This window comes from Lichenostomus cassidix, chromosome 1Ab (genome assembly GCF_008360975.1).
Source record: "Lichenostomus cassidix isolate B80296 chromosome 1Ab, HeHo_3.0, whole genome shotgun sequence".
In the NCBI taxonomy this organism is placed as follows: domain Eukaryota; kingdom Metazoa; phylum Chordata; class Aves; order Passeriformes; family Meliphagidae; genus Lichenostomus; species Lichenostomus cassidix.
In genome coordinates, this window is record NC_139481.1 from 7625990 (window position 1) to 7646054 (window position 20065).

The following is a 20065-nucleotide window of genomic DNA, read 5'->3' on the forward strand; positions in this document are numbered from 1 at the left end:
GTAAGTTTCAGGTGATTCAGCTACAGCATCCAAGATCAGAAGGCAGCACTAATAATAATACTAAAATCTTGTGCCCCTCGTTGCTTTACACGCTAAAAGTTGCAGAAAAGCCGTTTAAAGCCCAAATGTCCTGCCGCCTCCCTACCCCTGCATGAGGGCTGGCGCTGAGGGGCGTGGGGATTCGGGGAAACCCTGAGGGCTGAACCTGAGGGGACACCGGGAAGGGCCGGGCACCGGTTATAGAGCCCCGGGAGGGACCCGAGCACCGGGAGGAGGCCGGGCACCGGCGGGGCTGGGCTGCAGGGCCCCTGGAAGGGCTGGGGCACCGGCGGGGCTGGGCTGCAGGGTCCCGGGAAGGGCTGGGGCACCGGCGGGGCTGGGCTGCAGGGTCCCGGGAAGGGCTGGGGCACCGGCGGAGGTTGGGCTGCAGGGTCCCGGGAAGGGCTGGGGCACCGGCGGAGGTTGGGCTGCAGGGTCCCGGGAAGGGCTGGGGCACCGGCAGAGGTTGGGCTGCAGGGTCCCGGCCGCCCTCGCTACTCGTGCCGCCCTCAGCGCTCTTCGCGCAGGGCCGGAACCTTCGGGCTCGGCACCGGCTGGCGGGGGGACGCGCTGGGCTGCAGCGCCTCGGTGCGCGGCTCCGGGCGCGATGGAGGCGATGGAGGCGCTGGGGCTCGGAGCACTTACTCCGGAGCAGGCAGCCGCCCCGGTGAACACCGTGCAGGTCAGCGGGCCGCGGGGTGCGGGCGGTGCGCCTCGGGAGCTCCCGGAGCGCGGCGGGGCTGGGCTGGGCTGGGAGGAGCCGCCTGCCCGCACACACGTGGAGTTCCCCCTGCCCGCTCGGGCTGGGAGGTGTGAGGTGTGAGGGTGTCTGTCCGAGCTGCCCCGGGCACCCTGAGGAACCCTCAGGCCTCCTGAGGTGCCGCCGGGCCGCAGTGCCTGCCCGGCCTGTGTCCCTCACAGTCACAGAGTGCTCTCAGAATGCTCTGGGTGGCAGAAATCTCCCAGCTCCTGTCCTCCCAACCCCTCTGCCATGGCAGCGACATCTCCCACCACACCAGGGTTCACTGCCGCATCCAGCCGGGCCTTGAAGTATTTACTTTAGGTGAAAATAATTGGTCTCATTCCTAGGTCATCAATGTAATTGCACTGCCATTTAGCAGATTAAGCCGCCTTTTTTTAAGGCATAACATTTAAATCATAAACACTTGAAATCAGCTGTTATTCAGCTTTCCAGACAGTAAACATTGCTGCGTATAAACCAGCAGGGACCAGTAGTAAAAGCTACAACATGTGTCTCTTCTTATTGCATTAGCTTTGCCATTATTTGATGTTAAATTGGGATCACAAGCAAGATTAGTAGATTAACAGCAGCAGTGAAGGATGAAAACCAAGAGCACCATCAACATTTCTGTGGATATAGGAAAGTTAACAACTTTCTGCAGGGATTTTTTGTTATTAATTTTGTAGTACTTTTAAATGGCAGTAGATGGAGAAGCATATGAAGACTAGGGACACTTTTCCTGAGTAAGAGGATTTTGTCTCCTGCCAAAGATAGGCAAGGTTTTGCAGTGCCATGCTGGGAGAAAGTGAGGCTGACATGAAGAGATGTTCCCTGTGGTCACTGAAGATCAGAAATAGAGGGAAGTTTGTAGGAACCTTGATGTATTAGCACTTGTCAGTACTTTTGATAAATCTTTGTAGGATTTAGGGTCCTGGGAAGTGTTACAGAGAATTGTATCTACAAGGGCTGCTTCCAGGACTGAGGTTCTTGTTCTTGCATGTGTTTTGTGAAGTAAAAGTTGTAGGATATCTTCTCTTTCTAGGAATATAATTTACAGTGTTAGCAGAACAAAACCAAAGTTAGTTGATCCTAAATGAGGACATGGTAGTAAGGAATTTTCTAAGAAAAATATATTTTCATGTAAGTTGCTCTTTGGGAAGGCAGTGTGCTGTTGCGTCCTGAGTAAATACTGCACATATGGTTTACTAAGATGATCTAGGTAATTTTTATCCATCTCTGTTGGCTCATACAGTCTTTATTTTTTTTTCTAAATGAATCTGATTTTAAATAATGTTTGCTTCATGTTTAAAAAACAATAATAATAAAACATGCAGACAAAAAGGCTCAAGCATGTCAGATATTTGGTTACTCCTTGGAAAGATGTTTCAAACTGTTGTTTTGTTTTCAGGAAAAATGGAGACTTCTTCCAGCATTTCTAAAGGTTAGTGCTACACACTCATTTCATGATGTGAATACTTCATCTCATTTCTAACTTTACATTACCTTCTTCTAGCTTTTGCTGTTTCCCAGGATACCTGTCCTCACTTTTTTGTGGATTTTGCAATTTTTTTCCCCCAGTTCCCTGCAGTTACCAATACACTTGTTCCATAGATTGTTTTCTTGATTAATTTACAGATTATTTTATGGAGACATCCTCCTGTTGGATTGCATTTTTGTATGGTTATTTTCAATCAGTGCTGTATATATGTAATGTTTCCAGATTATTTTACTGTTTTACTGCCACTCAGAGCCCCTATCCATGCTCTTTATATGATGGCTCTGGTGTGAACTTGAAAATGTAATGTAGAACCAGAGTGATTGTCCAGCCACTTCCCAGAAGTTTGTCAACTGAAAGAAGTTAGCCCAGATGACAGATAGGTTGTATCTTCATTTCTGCCTTGTGTGATTAATGTAATTGAAGCTAATTTTGCTGTGTGCATGTATTTTTCAGGTGAAGGGACTGGTGAAGCAGCACATAGACTCATTCAACTATTTCATCAATGTGGAGGTAGGCTTTCTTGTGGGGAGGAGAGTGGCTCTTTGTACTCAGAAAAGGCACATGGTTCCATTTTGTTCTTTTTCTCCTCCAGATAAAGAAAATCATGAAGGCCAATGAAAAAGTGACAAGTGATGCTGACCCAATGTGGTACCTGAAGTAAGCATGAGATGATTTCCATATCAGTAGCAGCATGAGCACTATCTCATGCGTTTGTTACCAGCTATAAAGTGTTTGTAGGCACTTGTGTTGGTATAAATCAAGAGGATATTTTCCAGGACTTACCTCTTACTTTATGCCATGAAAGATGGGAAGATTTTAAGGTTTATTGCACCTGCAGGCTAAATTTTAACTAATTTACACAACTAATTTTAACTAATTTCACAACTCAAATACAGTGAGTTGCTTTGGGAAGAATCATTGCTCAGCATTAATCCACTTGTGTTCATTAAAGTAACTTCATTTTTCAGCGTATGTAAAATATTGCTTCCTTCAGGTTGCCTGAAAAATATTTGACTCATTGCTTATTTTAAACTGTATTACAGATACCTCAATATCTATGTGGGTACTCCAGATGTGGAAGAAAGCTTCAATGTGACACGACCTGTATCACCTCATGAGGTATTAATGTTTGCATCTGTCTTGATTGGTTTTTTTTTTGTCTTGGCAATGTCTTGGGGAATAACTGCATGTAATTTTGAGTACATGCATGTTACATTAGGTAGTACAATGCATTCAATCATCAGTATAGAAAGAAGCCTCAGGGATTTAAACATCATGTAATAAAGTTTTTTATTTTTATTAATTGGTTTGTTTGGGTTTTTTTGCTCTATTCGGTGTTTCCTGTTAGCTGAATTTGAGTGGGTTTCCAGGAAAGTAGTTATAAGTACTTCTCTTGCTTAACCTTGTGGCTCTCCTTATGACAGAGCTGAAGTCCTCATGCTATAATGTAGAGTTCTTGGATATTTTTATTAACTTCTTTTTAATCTTAGCCTTCCTACTGGCTGCACCATAGGTCTCTTCAGTCTCCATTTCCCTTCCAGTCTTCTTTGGGAATGCATATCTGATTTTTTGCTTGCATTTTTAAAGTCTGATTCAAAAAGCAGACAGGGAAACTTTAGGCAGAAACAGATGGAAATTGTAAAAATTAGAAGAAGCTGCAGAAGAACATGGGCCTTCTGAGGAGTATATTTAATTTCATTGCAGTGCTCTAAGCATGTAGGTGAACAAATGGATTGTGTACTTCTGGAATAAAGATGCATGTTGGAGAAGAGATGCTGCTGTGACTGAAATCAGAGTCTGTTGATTTTAACCAACAGGGTATAAGGTAGCTTCTTTATGTATAAGAAATCCGTAAACTATCATAACCTTTGAACTTTTTTAGGATTGCTTTCATGTATCTAGAGCCATTACACTGTAATTTGTATTTTATCTGTGTCTTGTGTTTAAAAAGTACACACAGAGAATCCCAAGGCCTTTTCCCCCGATGTAGTACTAAAAAAGGATGTCTAACTCTCTTCCTGCAGTCCTCATGGGAGTTTCATGAACTATTCATACAGATGAATTTAAAGTAATTAGAAAATGGAAATATTCTCAGTTACTTTTAAATTGGATTAAATTGCTGAGAGCAGAATGGCACCTAGTTTCCTGCAAGGCACAGCTTGAAAACTGCTGGTGCACATCAGTATTTTATTACTAGAGAAGTGCTTTGGAAAGTGGAGAGGAGGAACATCCAGTTTGTGATGATTCTTGAGGCGTATTTTTCCATACAGTTGCATCTTCAATGCACAGCCCAATCTTAATTGCCTTTTACTGGTACATAATCAGTACACTGAAAGACTGCAGAACCATAAATGTGCAAGTCTGAATACTGTTAAACCTATAAACCTTGAGCTGAAAGGTAATGCATGCTCAGTGAGGTCACGAATGAGCTGCTGTGAGTTGCTCTGTTGTGTTCAGCAGATGCAGTAAGGCCTGTCTTGTATGAAGATAATACCTGAAGGGCTGGCAAGTCTTAGAGTAAGGCTGGGGAGAGCAGACCAGAAGGACTGGGTTGGAAATTATTGAGCCTTGGGATATCTAATGTCCTAGATACGTGTATTCTGCTTCTCTTGGTCTCCAAGGAATTTGCAGACAAATTCTGGGAATCTTTACAGGAGCTGATTCTGTAGTGAGCCTTCTGTAAGTCATCTTTAGGAATGGTACCATGCAGTGAGGTTTGCTCATTCTGTTCAATAAGGTCACCTCAGTCTTGTGCCTTTCCATTCTGTCAGGCTTCAGATGGCAGCACAGCTCTTCACAGTTGAGTGTCTGCATGTAGAAATGTCCCTGCTCAGACACACTGTGGTCCTTGTGTCAGCTCTGCTATTAGACCTGTTTGTTTAATTAGATCTGTTTGTTTAATTAGTTTAGAAATTATGCCCTGCAGTGCTGTCTTCTGAAGACACAGATCTGCTGGCTGCTTTTGGAAATCATAGCAGTTGTATTTGGATGTTCTTGGATTTTGTTTTAAACAGGAGAGTCTGTCACACATTCTTCAGGTACCATGAAGATCTTACTTTGCTTGATTTCTTTGCAGGAGTTACAGGGCAAACAGAGGATATTTTAAGAGAGATTCCTCAGCTTGAAGTCAGCACCTGACCATGTGTGTTCTCCTTTCAGTGCCGCCTGAGGGACATGACCTATTCTGCCCCCATCACTGTGGATATTGAATACACCCGAGGCAGCCAGAGGATCATCCGCAATGCACTGCCCATCGGCAGGTGAGGTGCCACGTGCTGAGATTCTGCTGTCAGTCCTTGTTTGCTGCCATGCTGGGAAGAGTTTTTACTGCAAAACACATGTAGGCCAACCTTGCTTCCTTGTGAAGAGAAACAATGAGCAGGCAAATCTTCATAAGCAGCTACACAGGATGTGATTTAAGTTCTAAGATTTTGTTTTTCAAAAGCTGCTGATAATGTCTCCTTCCAAAGAAGGATGGATATAAAGATGGATGTTGTGTCTAATTCTGTTGATAGAAAACCAAAGAGGAAAATGCATGAAGGAATACTGGAGCTGCAAGTTGCATTATCGTAAAATGAAATCAGGCATATTTGCTTTGTAGCCAAATTGTTCAGTCTTTCATAATCATATGCAGAGTTGCATCTATGGAAGGTGGTTAGTAAAACCAGCAAAGCAAGCATTAGTTCTGCTGTACAAGTTAAGCTTGCATTTAAAATTGGTTTGATTATAAATGGAAGTTATGTCATTCGACTGGCTTAAAGTGCATACATGCGAAAAGTTCTGAAGTGTCTAATATAAGAAGTTTAAAACAGTTAAAACAGTTTAAAAACTGTTAATATCCAGTTATTATTTGCATGGGAAATAATTTTTCCTCATCTGTCCCTAGTATTACCCTGGTTTCCTTTGGCCAGTGCTCTTGCTTGACTTGCAGTTCAGACTGGGACAGATGTTTCTCTACAGTTTTCAGTAATGGCATTTGGATATTCAGTTTTGAGTTACCTTATGCCAACTGCTTCCTGTTTCTGATATAAATAGCCAATGTATTAAGTTTATTGTGTGTGTGATAGAAGATTTTTCTTGTCATATGAAGCTTCTTATCTCTAGGAAGCACTTAACCAGTGAAATGTAGTGACAAGATAGCTTTTTTAACTCTGCAGAAATTCAGAATTTGAGTTCATCAGTTTTCTTTTAAGAGACAAGAATATGAAAATAGCAAAGAAATTAAAATAATTTATAAGATTTGAATACAAGAAATACAGCCTAATCTTGTTTTTTATTGAAATAAATTTGAATGAAAAATCTTAGAGTTTGCAAATAGTTGCACAGTAGAACTCATGAATAAATTTTGTCAACATATGTCTTAGAAAACACTTGGAACACAGGTCTTACAAAGGCTGTCCACCAAGGAGAGAAATTCTGTAAGCTGGATCAAAAGTCACCTTTTTCATAGAAGAGGCTAAAGGGCATGGAGATATTTTGGTAGATGTAGTGGTAAACTTCTTTTATCTTTTGCAAATTACAGTTTTGTCTTTGGAAGTAAACTCTGCTCTCTTTCAAAAACTTTAATTAAAAATCTGAGAGTGGAAAGGTAGGTTATGATGGTGACTATAAAGGCACACTTTTTAATAATAACTGTGAAATCATTGCTAGTTAGTTGTTGAATAAAGCAAATTGAAAGTGAACATTCCCTGACTTATCACAGGGTGATAACAAGAGTTCAGGTTGAAAGAATACAACCTCCTACTCAAACTCTAGTACAGCCTCCTGCTCCAAATGGGATCAGCTCTCTGATCAAACCAGGTTACTTCAGTGCTTCATCCTGTCAGGTTCTGAAGACCTCCATGAATGGAGGCTGCCCAGCTTCCCTCTGCAGCTTTTCCACTGTTTGATTGTCCTCATGGTGAAGTTTTGCCTCATATGCAGTCTGTGCATCTTTACTTTCTCCTTTATTTACTTCCCTAAGCATTGAATTAGTTTTTAGTTTCTTGGAGTATCTTTCCACCACATGTTGCTTCACAAAATGCTTGCTTGGAGGCTTCTCTGCTACGCCACCAGAGAAATCAGAGCTGCTAAACTTCATGCTTAGGTTAGGAATTAGAGGCACTATCTGTCTGCAGCCAGAAGATGTCATTCCTGTGTGGGAAATGAGATGTGAACGAGCTTTATCTAATAAATACTGCTACAGTGGATGTGCAGTGGCATGTTCTTCACTGCAGAGATTTGGGGACCAGGAGTCTTTGCACTCACTGTCATTGGCCTTGGTGACCCTGCTTGTCACAATGCCTGAGCAGCTGCATAACAATTCAGTGGGAAGTCTGTGGTTTATGCTTGTAGGTGTCCAGTTTCAGAAAACCTGTTGGTCTCAGCAGTGTTTTAATTACCTTAAATGTGTTTTCTCCAGTTTGTTCAGCATGGTTTTTGTTCTGAATTTGATTATTCACTTTTTTCTGTCTGAATCTGAAGTAACACTGTAACTGGTTTTCTTGCAGAATGCCTATAATGCTGCGTAGTTCAAATTGTGTGCTTACTGGGAAAACTCCAGCAGAATTTGCCAAACTTAATGAATGTCCTTTAGATCCAGGTACATTTTCACTCATGTTCTTTTTTTCCCTATCTGGGCTTTTAGTTTTAAATCTTTTTCAGCAAAGGAAATCCCTTTTGATATGTTTCCTGCCACCTGGAAGTCTTTGTGGAAACTTCTCAAGTGTGTGCTTGCAACTAAAAGAAATCATCAGGCTTTTGAAAATAGTAATAATTGGTTGAGAACATGGATAGTTCCTATTTGTAGACAAAATTTTCAGCCATAGAAAACAACATAGCAAAATTTTGAGTATTTTATTTTGACTTTTGTATATAACGTTGTACAGTGAGGTGTTATATTGGAACAGAGATGGAGTTCCTTCTTGAAAAATTAAGCAGATTAGGGAAGAGTGCAGTATGATGTCATCCAGAGGGGGAACTCTCATTTGTTGCCTTTTCTAAAGCAAGAATAAAGCATTTCATGGTAATATTTGATATGTACAGAGGAGATGAAGGGTTATAAAAAACACCTTCTTTGGGTTTTACCTGTCAAGCTTGTTCATTTCTCTTTTAAGGGAGAATTAACTCTCCCATTGTGTACTTATGGTTTACATTCTAATAATTTATATTCAATGGTATATTGGAGGAGGCAAGTAAGGTGCAAAGGTACTGACATGCAAAATATTTCTTTTCTATTGCCTAGGTGGCTATTTCATTGTTAAAGGTGTAGAGAAAGTCATTCTTATTCAAGAGCAGTTATCCAAAAACAGAATCATTGTGGAAGCTGATAGAAAAGGCACAGTTGGTGCCTCTGTTACCAGGTATGGTAAATCCCTACAGTTACATAAAGGAGATAAACTTTAGAACTTCATTGTTGTAGTTGAAATAGCTGTGGAGGTTTCTTCCTAGAATAGTTTAACCAGCAAAATCTGAAGACATTCAGTGCTCCTGTCTTGCTGCTGTCATTTTGTATGCTAAAACTTCAATCCCAAAATAGTATACTATAATATTCCCAGAAAAATCTGAGAGTTGCTCATGTATTTCAGGATTCATTCCAGATTAGGAAAAGCAAGTTCTAATTTTTAATATAATGAAGTGCACTTCCTAATTGACAATGTTTGACCGCAGTAACAATTGACAATTGAAATTGACAATTTCCACTGCAGTAACGTGAAGTTACTGCAGTGGAAATTGAATGTAACCTTTTGTCTCTCTTTTGCCTCTCTACATAAATTCAGCATAAAAACTTTTAAAGGCAAAGGCAGCTGAGGAGGAATCAAATACTTTTGTACTACACAAATTACTGAAAATGGCAAGGTAGTCTAAATTTGGCCTTCCCTCCTTGATCAAGTTTTGTTTCTATTTTGTTTGGCCATTGATTTGGTTTTTATTTTTTTAAGCTGCATGCTGGTATAATATCGTGCCTGTCACTGTTCAGTGTGAGGGCTGGTTTTTCTCTCAGAGGCCTCTCACATCTCTCCTAACTACTTTACTGTCTCACAGTAAGCCTGGATGAGGTTAATGTATTACCAGGTACTGTTATGTCATTATCTGCAGTACTTGTTCACAGTTTGACCTTGCTGGTTACATCAAAATTGATAATAAAAGCATGCAAAGATGATTTTAAATAGTACAGACTTGCTTAAGTCAAATATTCCAAATAGTCCCTATCACAGGTGATAATACCTTATTACATTGAAGTTGCAGGCTGATCTCTGGCTGGTTGAATGCAATTTTTAAAAGAGGAGAAAGTGGGATTAATTCAGTTAATTGATTGATCAAGCTTGTTAAATTCTGTGTAAAAGATTCTGGGAGTCAGTGCAAACATTCTGTTGGACACAGTATTATTTTTATTTTAACTTCAGTTCCACTCATGAGAAGAAGAGCAGAACAAATATGGTTGTGAAACAAGGAAGATTTTACCTGAGGCACAACACTCTGTCAGAAGATATTCCCATTGCTATCATATTTAAGGTAACACAGCTGTTTGTTTGACAAAAAAAAAAAATGCTATGCTGTAGCTCAAGAATGAAGATCAACAGGAGCTACTAAGTTAATATGTACAGAAGGACTTGGCAGGGCTTAGAAATTGCAAGCTATTTTCTCCTGGGAAGTCATCTTTACTGTACAGCAAAAAGGAGAATAAGTGCTGTATTTTTCTGCAAGGAGAGCATTGCTGTGCCAAGACAAATACCTGCCACCCCTTACTGCCTTGGGAGGTGCCTCTGTTGCTGCAGGTCAGAAGGATTTGGGTTTGTTATGAGCTATGTTGTGGGTTGTGTTAAGGGTTTTTGGTTTTGGTCCCAGGCTGTCCCCAGCTCTGACCTGTGCAGTGCTGAGTAGTTTGATGTCTTTTATTTCAGGTTCAGGAACATGACTTAGCCATGAGCTCATTTATGCATGACTTCCAGTCATAACTGTAAACAAAACTGAGAGCCTCTGGGGAAGTCTGGCAATTCTTAGGCCTGTTCTTACATCCTGTAAGATTACTAGAGTAGCCTGCATTTCTCAGCAGTTTGCTTCCCTTGTGAATGAGCCCTGCCTGGGTCTGAGCAGCTCAGAAGCCCTGCCTGGTTCAGGAACACTCAGTGAATGTTGGACAGGCAGTGGGGCTTTGAGGTGATCTCTGCTGGGACTGACCAAGGGCTCTGGGAGGCATCCACTCCTGAGTCTGGGCAAGAATTAGGGAATTTTTGCCCTTCCAGTTGAGCTGGTGACAGTGTCATGCCTTGACCCTCATCTGTGAAACTGCCAGAACTGCTTTCTTTCACTCTCTGCTTCTCCCTTTCATTTTAATTCACTCAAGGGTGCACATGCTGAGTGTGTGATCAGTGTCACAGAGCCATGACTGCTCCCCAGCTGCCCATGCTAGCTCATCTGTGTGTGGAACACAATGCATGGACTAGAGCCAGGAAAGGTGCTGGGTGGACATTCTCTGTCCAGCTGCTGGAGAGGACAGCAGGGGATGGCCAGGCCTTAGGCTGGGAGCTGTCCTGCCTGCAGCTGGGAGCATCTTGCTGTCCTTAATGCTTTGCTGCTGCCTGTGGGTTTACAGCCTGGTGCATTGAGTGTGCAAAAGGAAATCAGGCTGCGTTCCTGGAGGCACAAACAAGCCTCTGGCTGGATGTAGGAAGAGCTCTTTTAGTGTTTTCTGTAGTGGATTTCAGCACAGGAGGGGTGGACACAGGAGATGATATTCCAGGAGAGGGCAGCACGAGCTCGGAGCATCCCAGCCGCTTGTGCCCCCAGGGTTTGTCCGTAGCACCACAGCACTTGGTGTGCTTTGGGACTAGAAAACAGTTCAGTAATTGCGTTTACACTTGAGACATAAATGGCTGTAACCTCTGATTAAGCAAATCTCTGCAAATAGGAGAGGAGATGTTCTGTTTTTAGTGACCAGTGTTAAAGGAGTTTGAGAAGTTATTCATAGACAGAATTGCACATAAAAGTGCCAGGGTTAAGTTCACAACTCTTGTGTTGCAGGAAAGTGTTAATGTGGCTCTTAATCCATTTGCTTCAGTGCTAAACTGCTAGATTCCACCTTCACTTACAGACTTTAATTACATTTTGTCAGCCTGTGCTGGTCCAGATAAATACCTGCTCACGGAGAGTAACTGCTCTGGGTTGTTGTCTGAGGAGATGGTTGTTGGGTTGTTTTGCTAAGCAAAATTGTACTGACTATTTGATTACCTTCTGACAATATTTGCTATAATTATCCACTTCTTCATATAGTATCTTTTATATTTTAGATAATGTTTTTTAATTTTTCATTTATTAATTGAATAAGGGGTTACAGCTATTAGAAGCTCTTGGCTGTAGCGCTTTTCAATTATTTATATTGACTAAATACAGTAGCAGATTAGCTACATCCACTTGAACTATTCTGAATGCTCCAGTCCAGTTGTTCTCATGAGTAGTCATTTTCTTTACCTTTCCTTTAATGACATGAAATTCAGGGATCTTCTGTCTACTTCTAATGAGTCTCCAGCTGGAAATGAAAGCAGTCACCAGTCTCTGATCTTCCTTTCTTGGGCATTGCGGTAATGTGGCATTGCTTTGTTCTGATTAACTACAAGATTACAAATGCAGTAGCCCTCAGCCTGGAGAATCCCAAACTTAAGGATGCCTGTCTAACTTTAGCTTTCTCACATGACAGTATTATACACAGGAGATTTGTTGGGAAAGCAAGGAGAATAACTCCTTTCTGTCAACACCCAAGCCTCGGGCATGAAGCATGTGTCTTCCTTGTTACTAGGAGGTGTTCTGCTTCTTGTGATGCAGAGATCCACATCTGCAAGGGACAAAATTGAGCTGTATAGACAATCTGTGGTCTGAAGTTTTGGCTGCATTTGAATCCTTAACTTGTACTTAAACTGCTGCTTATGTAAGTTCTAAACAAAAACTAAAATGAGAAAGCAATGGCAAAAATCTGTTGCTCTGCATTTCCTCCCAGGCCAGCATCCAGGCTACAACCGAGTTCCACAGAGCTCTGTCTTTTGACTTAGAAAACAAATAGTAATTGGTAGAGGGCTGCCATTCAGTGCATGGGCCAGCTAAAGGGAGTTTTGTGAGGGACTGTCTGAGAGGCAGCAATTTTGGATTGTCTTTCTAGTCCCAATAGCTTTATTGGACCTGGTGTTCTCCATGTGACGTAAGAAATAGGTCAGGTGCAGAAAATCATTGTAGCATTATAGAAGAGAAAGCAAGTATTGTAGATTTATAATCTAATGTGAATTTAAAGCTATTGCAGCTGTAAGGTGGAGGTGTACTAATATATCCTCTAGACATCTTTGTAAAAAACAAAGGCTGTGAAATAGAGAACATTGCAAACACCACCAACTAAGAGAGCTGAGGCTAAAATTCCCAGAGCTCCCTAGACTAGAATTTAAGATCACCCTTGTGTTTCAGGTATAAAGCCATGGACACAGCTGCATGCTAGGGCAAGACCTGAGCACAGTGTTCTCCGTCCTTGCTCCTGGTGAGAAAGGAAGCCCAGGCACATGGACTGTGGGGAGCTGTGGAAATAGAGTGGATCTAAAGGTCCCTTGATCTCGAGAGATAGGGACTGGATTGTGTGGGGTCACCCTAAAGGAGGCATCTGCCTTTCTGTTCATCCTTATCCATAACTGCCAGCCAGAATGACCTTATCCTCCTGCTTTGTTTTTTCAGCCATCCAGACCTGTGAGGATCTTTGGGATGGATATGTTCAGACATTTTACAGCCAGTTGTGCCAACCACATGTAAGTTGTGGTTTTGTGAAGTTTAGCACATTGGCCACAACTGAAGTTTGATAGGCTACAAAAGGCATGTGCCTGGCACTATTCTAGGGCAGACTTGAGGTATCTGCTCTTCAGATGTGAGGGAGTTAGAGCTTTGTAGCTGTGCTAGCTTAAACTGTTTTCCCTAACCTTTCTTTTTGTAAGTGACAGAAGCATTTGTGCAGTCCCTATATATGGAAATACGATTTTACTTTCGAAGTAGTGACATAAATTAGACAATTTTGCCCCCAAAGTATGTGTTTGTTGCAGTTTTTAAAGGGCTGTTAACTACCTTCTAATGGGAAACAAACACAGCTAATTTGCTTCCTGCTTACTTTGTCCCAATTCTTCGTTAGTTAATAGACATAAGCAACCACAGGGGTATTTAGGGTGTCTTGAGCTGACTTGCTACCCTGGGAGACCTTTGTTTTAGCTGTGTCATTTGTGCACAGCTCATAGGGCTGCATCAACTGTGCATAGTGGCTCTTGTGAATATGTCAGGCTGTGAGGTACCCGTGCTTTACCTGGGGGGCAGGGACTGTTTCAGGTAGCAGTGAGCATTAGAGGAGGTGTGGAGTATTTGTGTTGTATGTAAGGGTGTTTCTATCCTGAAAATCACCCAGGTTAGAGGTGAGGTGGTGCTGCTGCTTTTGCAGGGAGTTCCCTACACTGCAGGGAGTTAGAGCTGCTCAAAGGTAAGAGCTGTTTTTCTTTTGTGATCTTGATTTGGTAGATTTGAGTGAGCCCTGGGAGCTGAAGTAAGTGAAGGTTGCATACTGTATCGAAACTGGTTAGGGAAAGAAGAGAATTGTAAGTAACCTACAGGGACTTACAAGTTGAATTTCATGACCTGAATCACCAGAGAAGTATCTTTATTTGATGTGGGAACTGTAAGAAACCACTCTAGGACCTGCGGCAACAGATTTGAACAGCAAGTCAAGTTTCATTTTCACAAACCTGTGTTAGCCTTGGAGCTGTTTAGGTGCAGCTCTGGAGGAACAGCTGGATGGTGGTCTTAGTGCATCTGCAGGGTTATGGGTTCCCATGGCTGTTGTTTCATAGCTCGTATCTTTTGAATTATGAAAGCTCCAGACCAATTCTGTCTGTGATGTCAACCTTGAACTTCCCTGACATCTTTTTAATCCAGTCATCTGCCTGTCTCCATGCTGTAATTTAGCCTGATGGACTGCAGAACTACATTCTAGGGAAGTGCCATGGAAACGCCCAGACATCATCATTAAGACATGAGCTGGGCGAGGAAGAGAAGAGCTGTACTCACACTCTCTGTGTGTTTGTGTGCACAAAGATGGACACACACAGTGGGGCAGCAGGAAGCTCCCCAGTCCTAGCAAGGGCTGACCCCACTTGGACCACTTTCTCCCACTTCAACTCAGGATGATCTGAATATTCTGACTGCTTGCTTTGCCTTGTCTGTTTTTTATCCATTGACTGCTAGCCTTCAGCCATGGTCTTCAGCAGCCTGCTACTGTCTCCTTCCTCATCTGCCACTGTTAAATTATGCTTTTACAGTGTCTCCTTCCCCCTCCCCCGTAAAATTATCCCTTTGTGACACTGCCTTCCAATCAAAAAGAAACAAGACATCTTGTCTACTGCTTTGCTTTTATGTTAATTCCCTTTCCCTCAGCTTTGTCCTAGGATCATGAGTGCTCTAAACATAAGCCCATTCCTATATTACATGTCCTCAGTGTTCCTGTAACACAAACAACAACCGAGGAATATTTTGTTACTGTCCTAATGATGTTACAGACTAATTCTGGAGTACTTTTTTTGTATTGGTTTGGTTTTTTAGTTTGTTTGGGTTTTTTTGAAAGATAACATCAGGGCCAAATTTACCAAAAGCCAAAGTGTTAAGGTCACAAATCTGTCTGATAGCAGCACGGACTGCTGCTTGCCCCTTGGGTGTTGCACGTAGGTGATTTGTGTATGCAGCTCTGCTCAGGATTGTTGAGAGTGTGGAGGAGAGTAAATCAGTTTACTTTGAGGCTGTTCTGTTAGCACACCCTTTTCAGTCATTTGCCTGAGTTTTTAGTCATTACTCATGAATTCATTTCCTTCTATTTGCACATAGTTAACAACACAACATATGTTGTTTGGTAACAGATCCTAGTCTTTCCCATTCAGAAATTCAGAATTCTCAGATGAATTTGCTGCTCCAAACTTCAGCTAGAAAATCTATGTGGGCATAAAGATCTGTTACTCTCATCCTTTTGCTGCTAGACTTTTGATCAGAGAATACATCAAGTTAGAAGAAATCATCAACCCTCTTCAATTTACTGTGGCTTTCCAGGTTTTGATGGACAAAAAAGCATAGTAAAAATACAGATTGAATTTTTTACCCCCACTTTTTAGATGACACTTAAGACTTGGTTGCCATCCTAGAATTAACCTGATGGACAGAAATAGGGTGATAGCAGCTTGCAGTTGATGTGCTTTAGATGAATGTATTTGTGGTATATGTGCCTAGAATGGCACACAAATTTTGTTCTTCTAAAAACTTGTAGAATAAGTGCAATAATTGTATGAATCCAAACTGTTTGTCATCCCTAAACTAGTTTGCTGGTCAGCTATTAAATCCTAGACACATGGAAACTTACTGTTGAGAAGCTTTCATGTTTTTGTAGACTTATCTTTGTGAGTCTGGCTCCCAGGTCATGAGGGATTTTGTTAACTTCTCTGCTGAGGTATTTTAACTACTGTGTGACCTTATTTAAAAGGGCGAGGAAGTGTAATAGTATTTGAAAAACAGATTTCAACTACAATAATATCACATGGCCAACTTCTGGTTCTGGGAATAGCCTTGAGATCAGAGGGGTGAGTAAATGGGAATAAACTATCATGAAACACTTACCTGGTGGAGTAACTGTATCTTGATTTGGCACTTAAGTCTGTCTGAGGTGGTGGAATTGTGATCTGGGCTTTGCATTAAAAGAGGAGAGTCCTCACACTGTTTCTGGATGTGTGATACTTCTGCAGTGCTTTTAATTCCTAATAAACCACAAGGTGCAAAGACAGAGTTTGAATTTAAAGGAACTTCAAGCAATTACTTCTTTGTTGAAAAAGAAAGAAATGAAAGAAGAAAGAAGCTGATACTTCACAATTAGAGCAACAGTTTTGCAAGTGACTGGTGTTAGCTAGGTGTTAAGCAAAGTGACACTCAATGAAGGCAAAAAGAAAGGAAGGTATTTCTGCATTTTTGAGGAAAATGTGACTTTTTGGGGTACTGCCAGTTTTTAATAAGAACCAGAATACTAGAGTCTACATAGGCCATTATTTACAATGGTCTTTGTGGCAGGCAGTTTGGAGAATAATGTGAATGCAAACGTAACTTCCTCACAAAGTTCTGAGAAACATATTATAACTCAGCCAGAAGAGGTTTAGTGAGATTATTCCATTTCTTGATATGGCAGAGCTCCAGGCAAATGTGTGAAGGAGGGGGGAGCTTTAGCACCATCTGGAATCCACAAAAGCCTTCACTGCTGGCTGCCACCTTGAAACACTTACTGATAGAGAGATTTTTCTAAACCTGTTAAGCGCTTTCTTAGTTTATTAAGCTTTTTCCGCGGTATAAAGTCTAACAAGGTGTGCAAGGATCAGTGAAATAACAGAATGTCTTTCAAGTGGAATTGTGTAGTGAAGTCATCTTCTAAATTCAGAGAGCTGCAAAGGGTTTAAATTGTAAACATTTCTCAAATGTGATGAGCTACATCACAGTCAACTGTGAGTTGAAAAAAACCTTTGAGTTTGCAAAATTGCTTGTGGTAAGAGACTGTGAGTACTCCTTTAAGGAATTTCACCTTTCTTTATTGTAAATTCTGACTTGGTTTTCATTGTTACACACGTTGGCTTGTTTCTACCTAGTATTTATATTTTTCTTCAGAAAAAAACCCCAGAATTTAACTCCTGTCAGTGAAGAAAGAAAAAAAGCAGCTCTCCAAAAAGTGTGTGTGTGTTCGTGCTGCTTATCAAGATTCCCATTTAACGTTCCTCCATAGCTGGAATATGTGCTGCCAGTGCCAGATGGCACAGTTTCTTAGAGAAGAACTAGCTCTTGCTTAGTAGTAATGCAGTCAAACAATACCAAATTAGCATAAGCAAATGTCAGTGAGTTAACATAAAGCCTGTGTTATTTCTGTCTTTTCTTCTTTTCCTAGGCCATGGGTGTTGAGAGTGACCAGGAGATTGTACAGATGATTGGCACAGAGGAACATGTGATGGCTGCATTTGCTCCTAGCCTGGAAGAATGCCAAAAAGCTCAGATTTTTACACAGATGCAGGTGTGTCTTTTCACATGGCCAGATGCCATAAAAATCCAGGCAGTGGGTATTGACCACTTTGCTGTGTCAGCAATGGACATGCACTTTGTGTTTTAAGGTTTGTTTTGGGGGGTTATTTTAAGCTGAGGCTTTTTAAAGGGTCAGGACTTTTCAAACGTGAGACTTTGCTCCCTAACTGGGGAAGAAAAAAATCAAAGTCAAGAAATGCTTTGTTTTGAGAAGCCAGAGGTTGTGTTTTAATGGCATAGCCCTGTGTATAACAAGTAGCAATGTGCATAAAATTAAGGGGTTTTGTTGAAGACATTTTTTAAAAAGGAATTGCACATCTCATTTTGCAGAAGCCCTGTTGATGTGGCCATGATCATTTCATCATGAGTAGATGTTCTCCTATTATAGTCTCTTGTATGAAGCCCACAATAGTAGTGACCCTCTAAAGACACCTCAAAACTCTCCTAGCTCATGTACTTTTTTTAATTAGCCAGAGCATAGACCATTTTGCTGGGAGCAAATGGGAATATATTAATTTGCTAGAAGAAACCTTTGAAGATGAATGTTATTTCTGCTGTTTCATTGTAAACTTTGTCAAATCATTCCATGTGTGATGTTTAGTGTTCTAAGGTGAACATCTTTCTGGTTTTCATCGTTGGGGGCTTTTGGAGTTTACAGTTAGCTTAAAGAGCTCCTAATTCGGAGTCAGAGCAGTAAAATGGTGAGCTGTAGCAACATAGAGGAATGCAAAGCATCCAGGAAGGTAGAAAACTAGAAGTTATTCTGTGCAAGAAATGTCAAATGAAGTTAATAGAGAGAGAGCTCTTTGTGGAAGAAGGGAACAGATGGAAAGGATATGTCATTTAGTGGAGAGGGTGATTCTTTCACATAGCTTTATGGCTTCATTTCCAGGCAGGAACTTCCTGTGTGAACTTGGAGAGTTTCTTGACTCATCTGACTATGAATTCTGCAGGTTGATTGACAGCTGGTAGGAGAGTAAGAATCTATTGCAAGGTACTTCTGGAGACAGACATGGATGCCACACAGTAGCTTTTGTGGGTATTAGACAGGGAGTGCCACCTCATGGTTTAATATCTGAAAGAAATTCAGCAAGTACACAAAAAAATGGAGGTGAAAAGTCTAATTAAATAAACTAGATATATTTGGAATTTGTAGAATCCTTTTTTCTAAATCTGTGCAATATCCTTTCTTTTAGTATTGCAGTAATCGTGCATTTCCACCACTTTCCATTCCAAATGTTATCAACCTGTCATAAACAATATGTATTTTAAGTCAATTGTGTCCACTTTCAAGAACTTTTTTCTTGGTATTACTTACATCTTTGTTATTTTGCAGTTTGTTTGGAGTTCCTGTCACCCATGGCTGGTGGGATTGCTCTGGTTGAAGAATGCCCACATACCTCCACGTGTGTGTGTATTTGTATGGGTGACAATTCTGGCATTAACTCAGGTTAATTCCCCCCTTCACAGGCATTGAAGTACATTGGAAACAAAGTACGAAGGCAGAGGATGTGGGGAGGCCCAAAGAAAACAAAGATGGAAGAAGCCCGAGAGCTGCTGGCATCAACCATCCTGACCCATGTTCTTGTATGTAACATTCTGGGGGGTTTTAAACTGGAGACAGCTTGTGTGGTTATTTATGGTGTGAGCTTTGTTGGCAGGGAGAAATGGCTTTGGTGGCTTTGTAGCTGAGATAAAGTAAATCATCCTCAAAATAAAGGGGAAGACTTGGATTGAGTCAAAAGAAATCTTTGCGAAATGCTGTACCATTGAACCAATCAAACCATGCATTCTTTTTCTGCATAGCCAGGCAGTATCAGTTGTTAATTCAGGACTTTTCATCCTGTGACCTGTACCTTTATTCTGATTGACTTTCATTTGCTATCTGTTTCAAAGTCACTAATAATATATTTTTTGCATTTTTAAGGAAAGTAAGGCACTCAAATCCCTTTTCTAACTCCTCAGTCAGCCCAGATTACCAGTGCTTTAAATGGATGTGTTTGTCTGAATAAGAGCTAAGGAGCTGATCCTGAAACATCGGTATGTTTTTGTTTTGTTTAATTTTTTGGGTTTTTTGCTTACAGGTGAAAGAATTCAATTTTCGTGCCAAGTGCATATACACAGCAGTGATGGTACGCAGAGTCATTTTGGCTCAAGGAGAAAATAAAGTAGATGACAGAGACTACTATGGAAATAAACGTTTGGAGCTGGCAGGACAGGTGAGTTTTTACTTCAGAGCCAAGTGTTTCAGGGTTTTGTTACTGTCTTCTAGTAAAAGATGCAGAATAAGGAATATCCCTGTCTTTTCAATTGAAGTGTTTCCCCTCTCATTCTGTTTTTGTTGGCTCATGGATCTGTTTCCACGATTGAGACTAATGCATTATATCCTCACTTCTGTATATATACCACTTTTATACCAGACAAAAGCACAGAGCAGTTCAAGTACAGCATCAGTTGTAGTTGTGATGGAACACTGTTAGTGTCCAGAAGGCAGCAATAAGAGCCATCCTGCAGTGTTCCCTCTGAGCAGCTGGGTAAGGAGTAAACTGGGATAAAGGAGGTGCCTGCCTGTCATTGTGGAGAGCCCAGCTTGTGTAGAAGCTCACAGAACAGCCACTCAAGCCTCCCAAAATTTGGTGCCCATAAAATCTCTTGTTTGTTGTCTGCTGCCTCTCTGGCCTCTAGAGTAGCACGAATTAACAAAA

At 41.3% G+C, this 20065-nt stretch overlaps 1 protein-coding gene across 2 annotated transcripts in view; it reads left to right on the forward strand.

Annotated features, from left to right (window-relative positions):
• The first annotated feature begins 581 nt into the window (after positions 1-581).
• Positions 582-20065, forward strand: part of POLR3B (RNA polymerase III subunit B) — a 71839-nt gene continuing 52355 nt past the window's right edge. The window contains exons 1-12 of one of the 2 annotated variants that reach the window (XM_085049675.1): positions 582-721; positions 2190-2222; positions 2733-2789; positions 2872-2936; positions 3323-3398; positions 5439-5539; positions 7769-7860; positions 8503-8620; positions 9665-9773; positions 17230-17352; positions 18831-18947; positions 19445-19579. In XM_085049675.1, the coding sequence (XP_084905801.1) occupies positions 647-721; positions 2190-2222; positions 2733-2789; positions 2872-2936; positions 3323-3398; positions 5439-5539; positions 7769-7860; positions 8503-8620; positions 9665-9773; positions 17230-17352; positions 18831-18947; positions 19445-19579 (1101 nt within the window). In that variant the 5' untranslated portion in view covers positions 582-646. Of the gene's footprint in view, positions 722-1430; positions 1525-2189; positions 2223-2732; positions 2790-2871; positions 2937-3322; positions 3399-5438; positions 5540-7768; positions 7861-8502; positions 8621-9664; positions 9774-17229; positions 17353-18830; positions 18948-19444; positions 19580-20065 lie in introns of those variants that run through there. The other variant, XM_085049676.1, reaches the window with a different exon arrangement.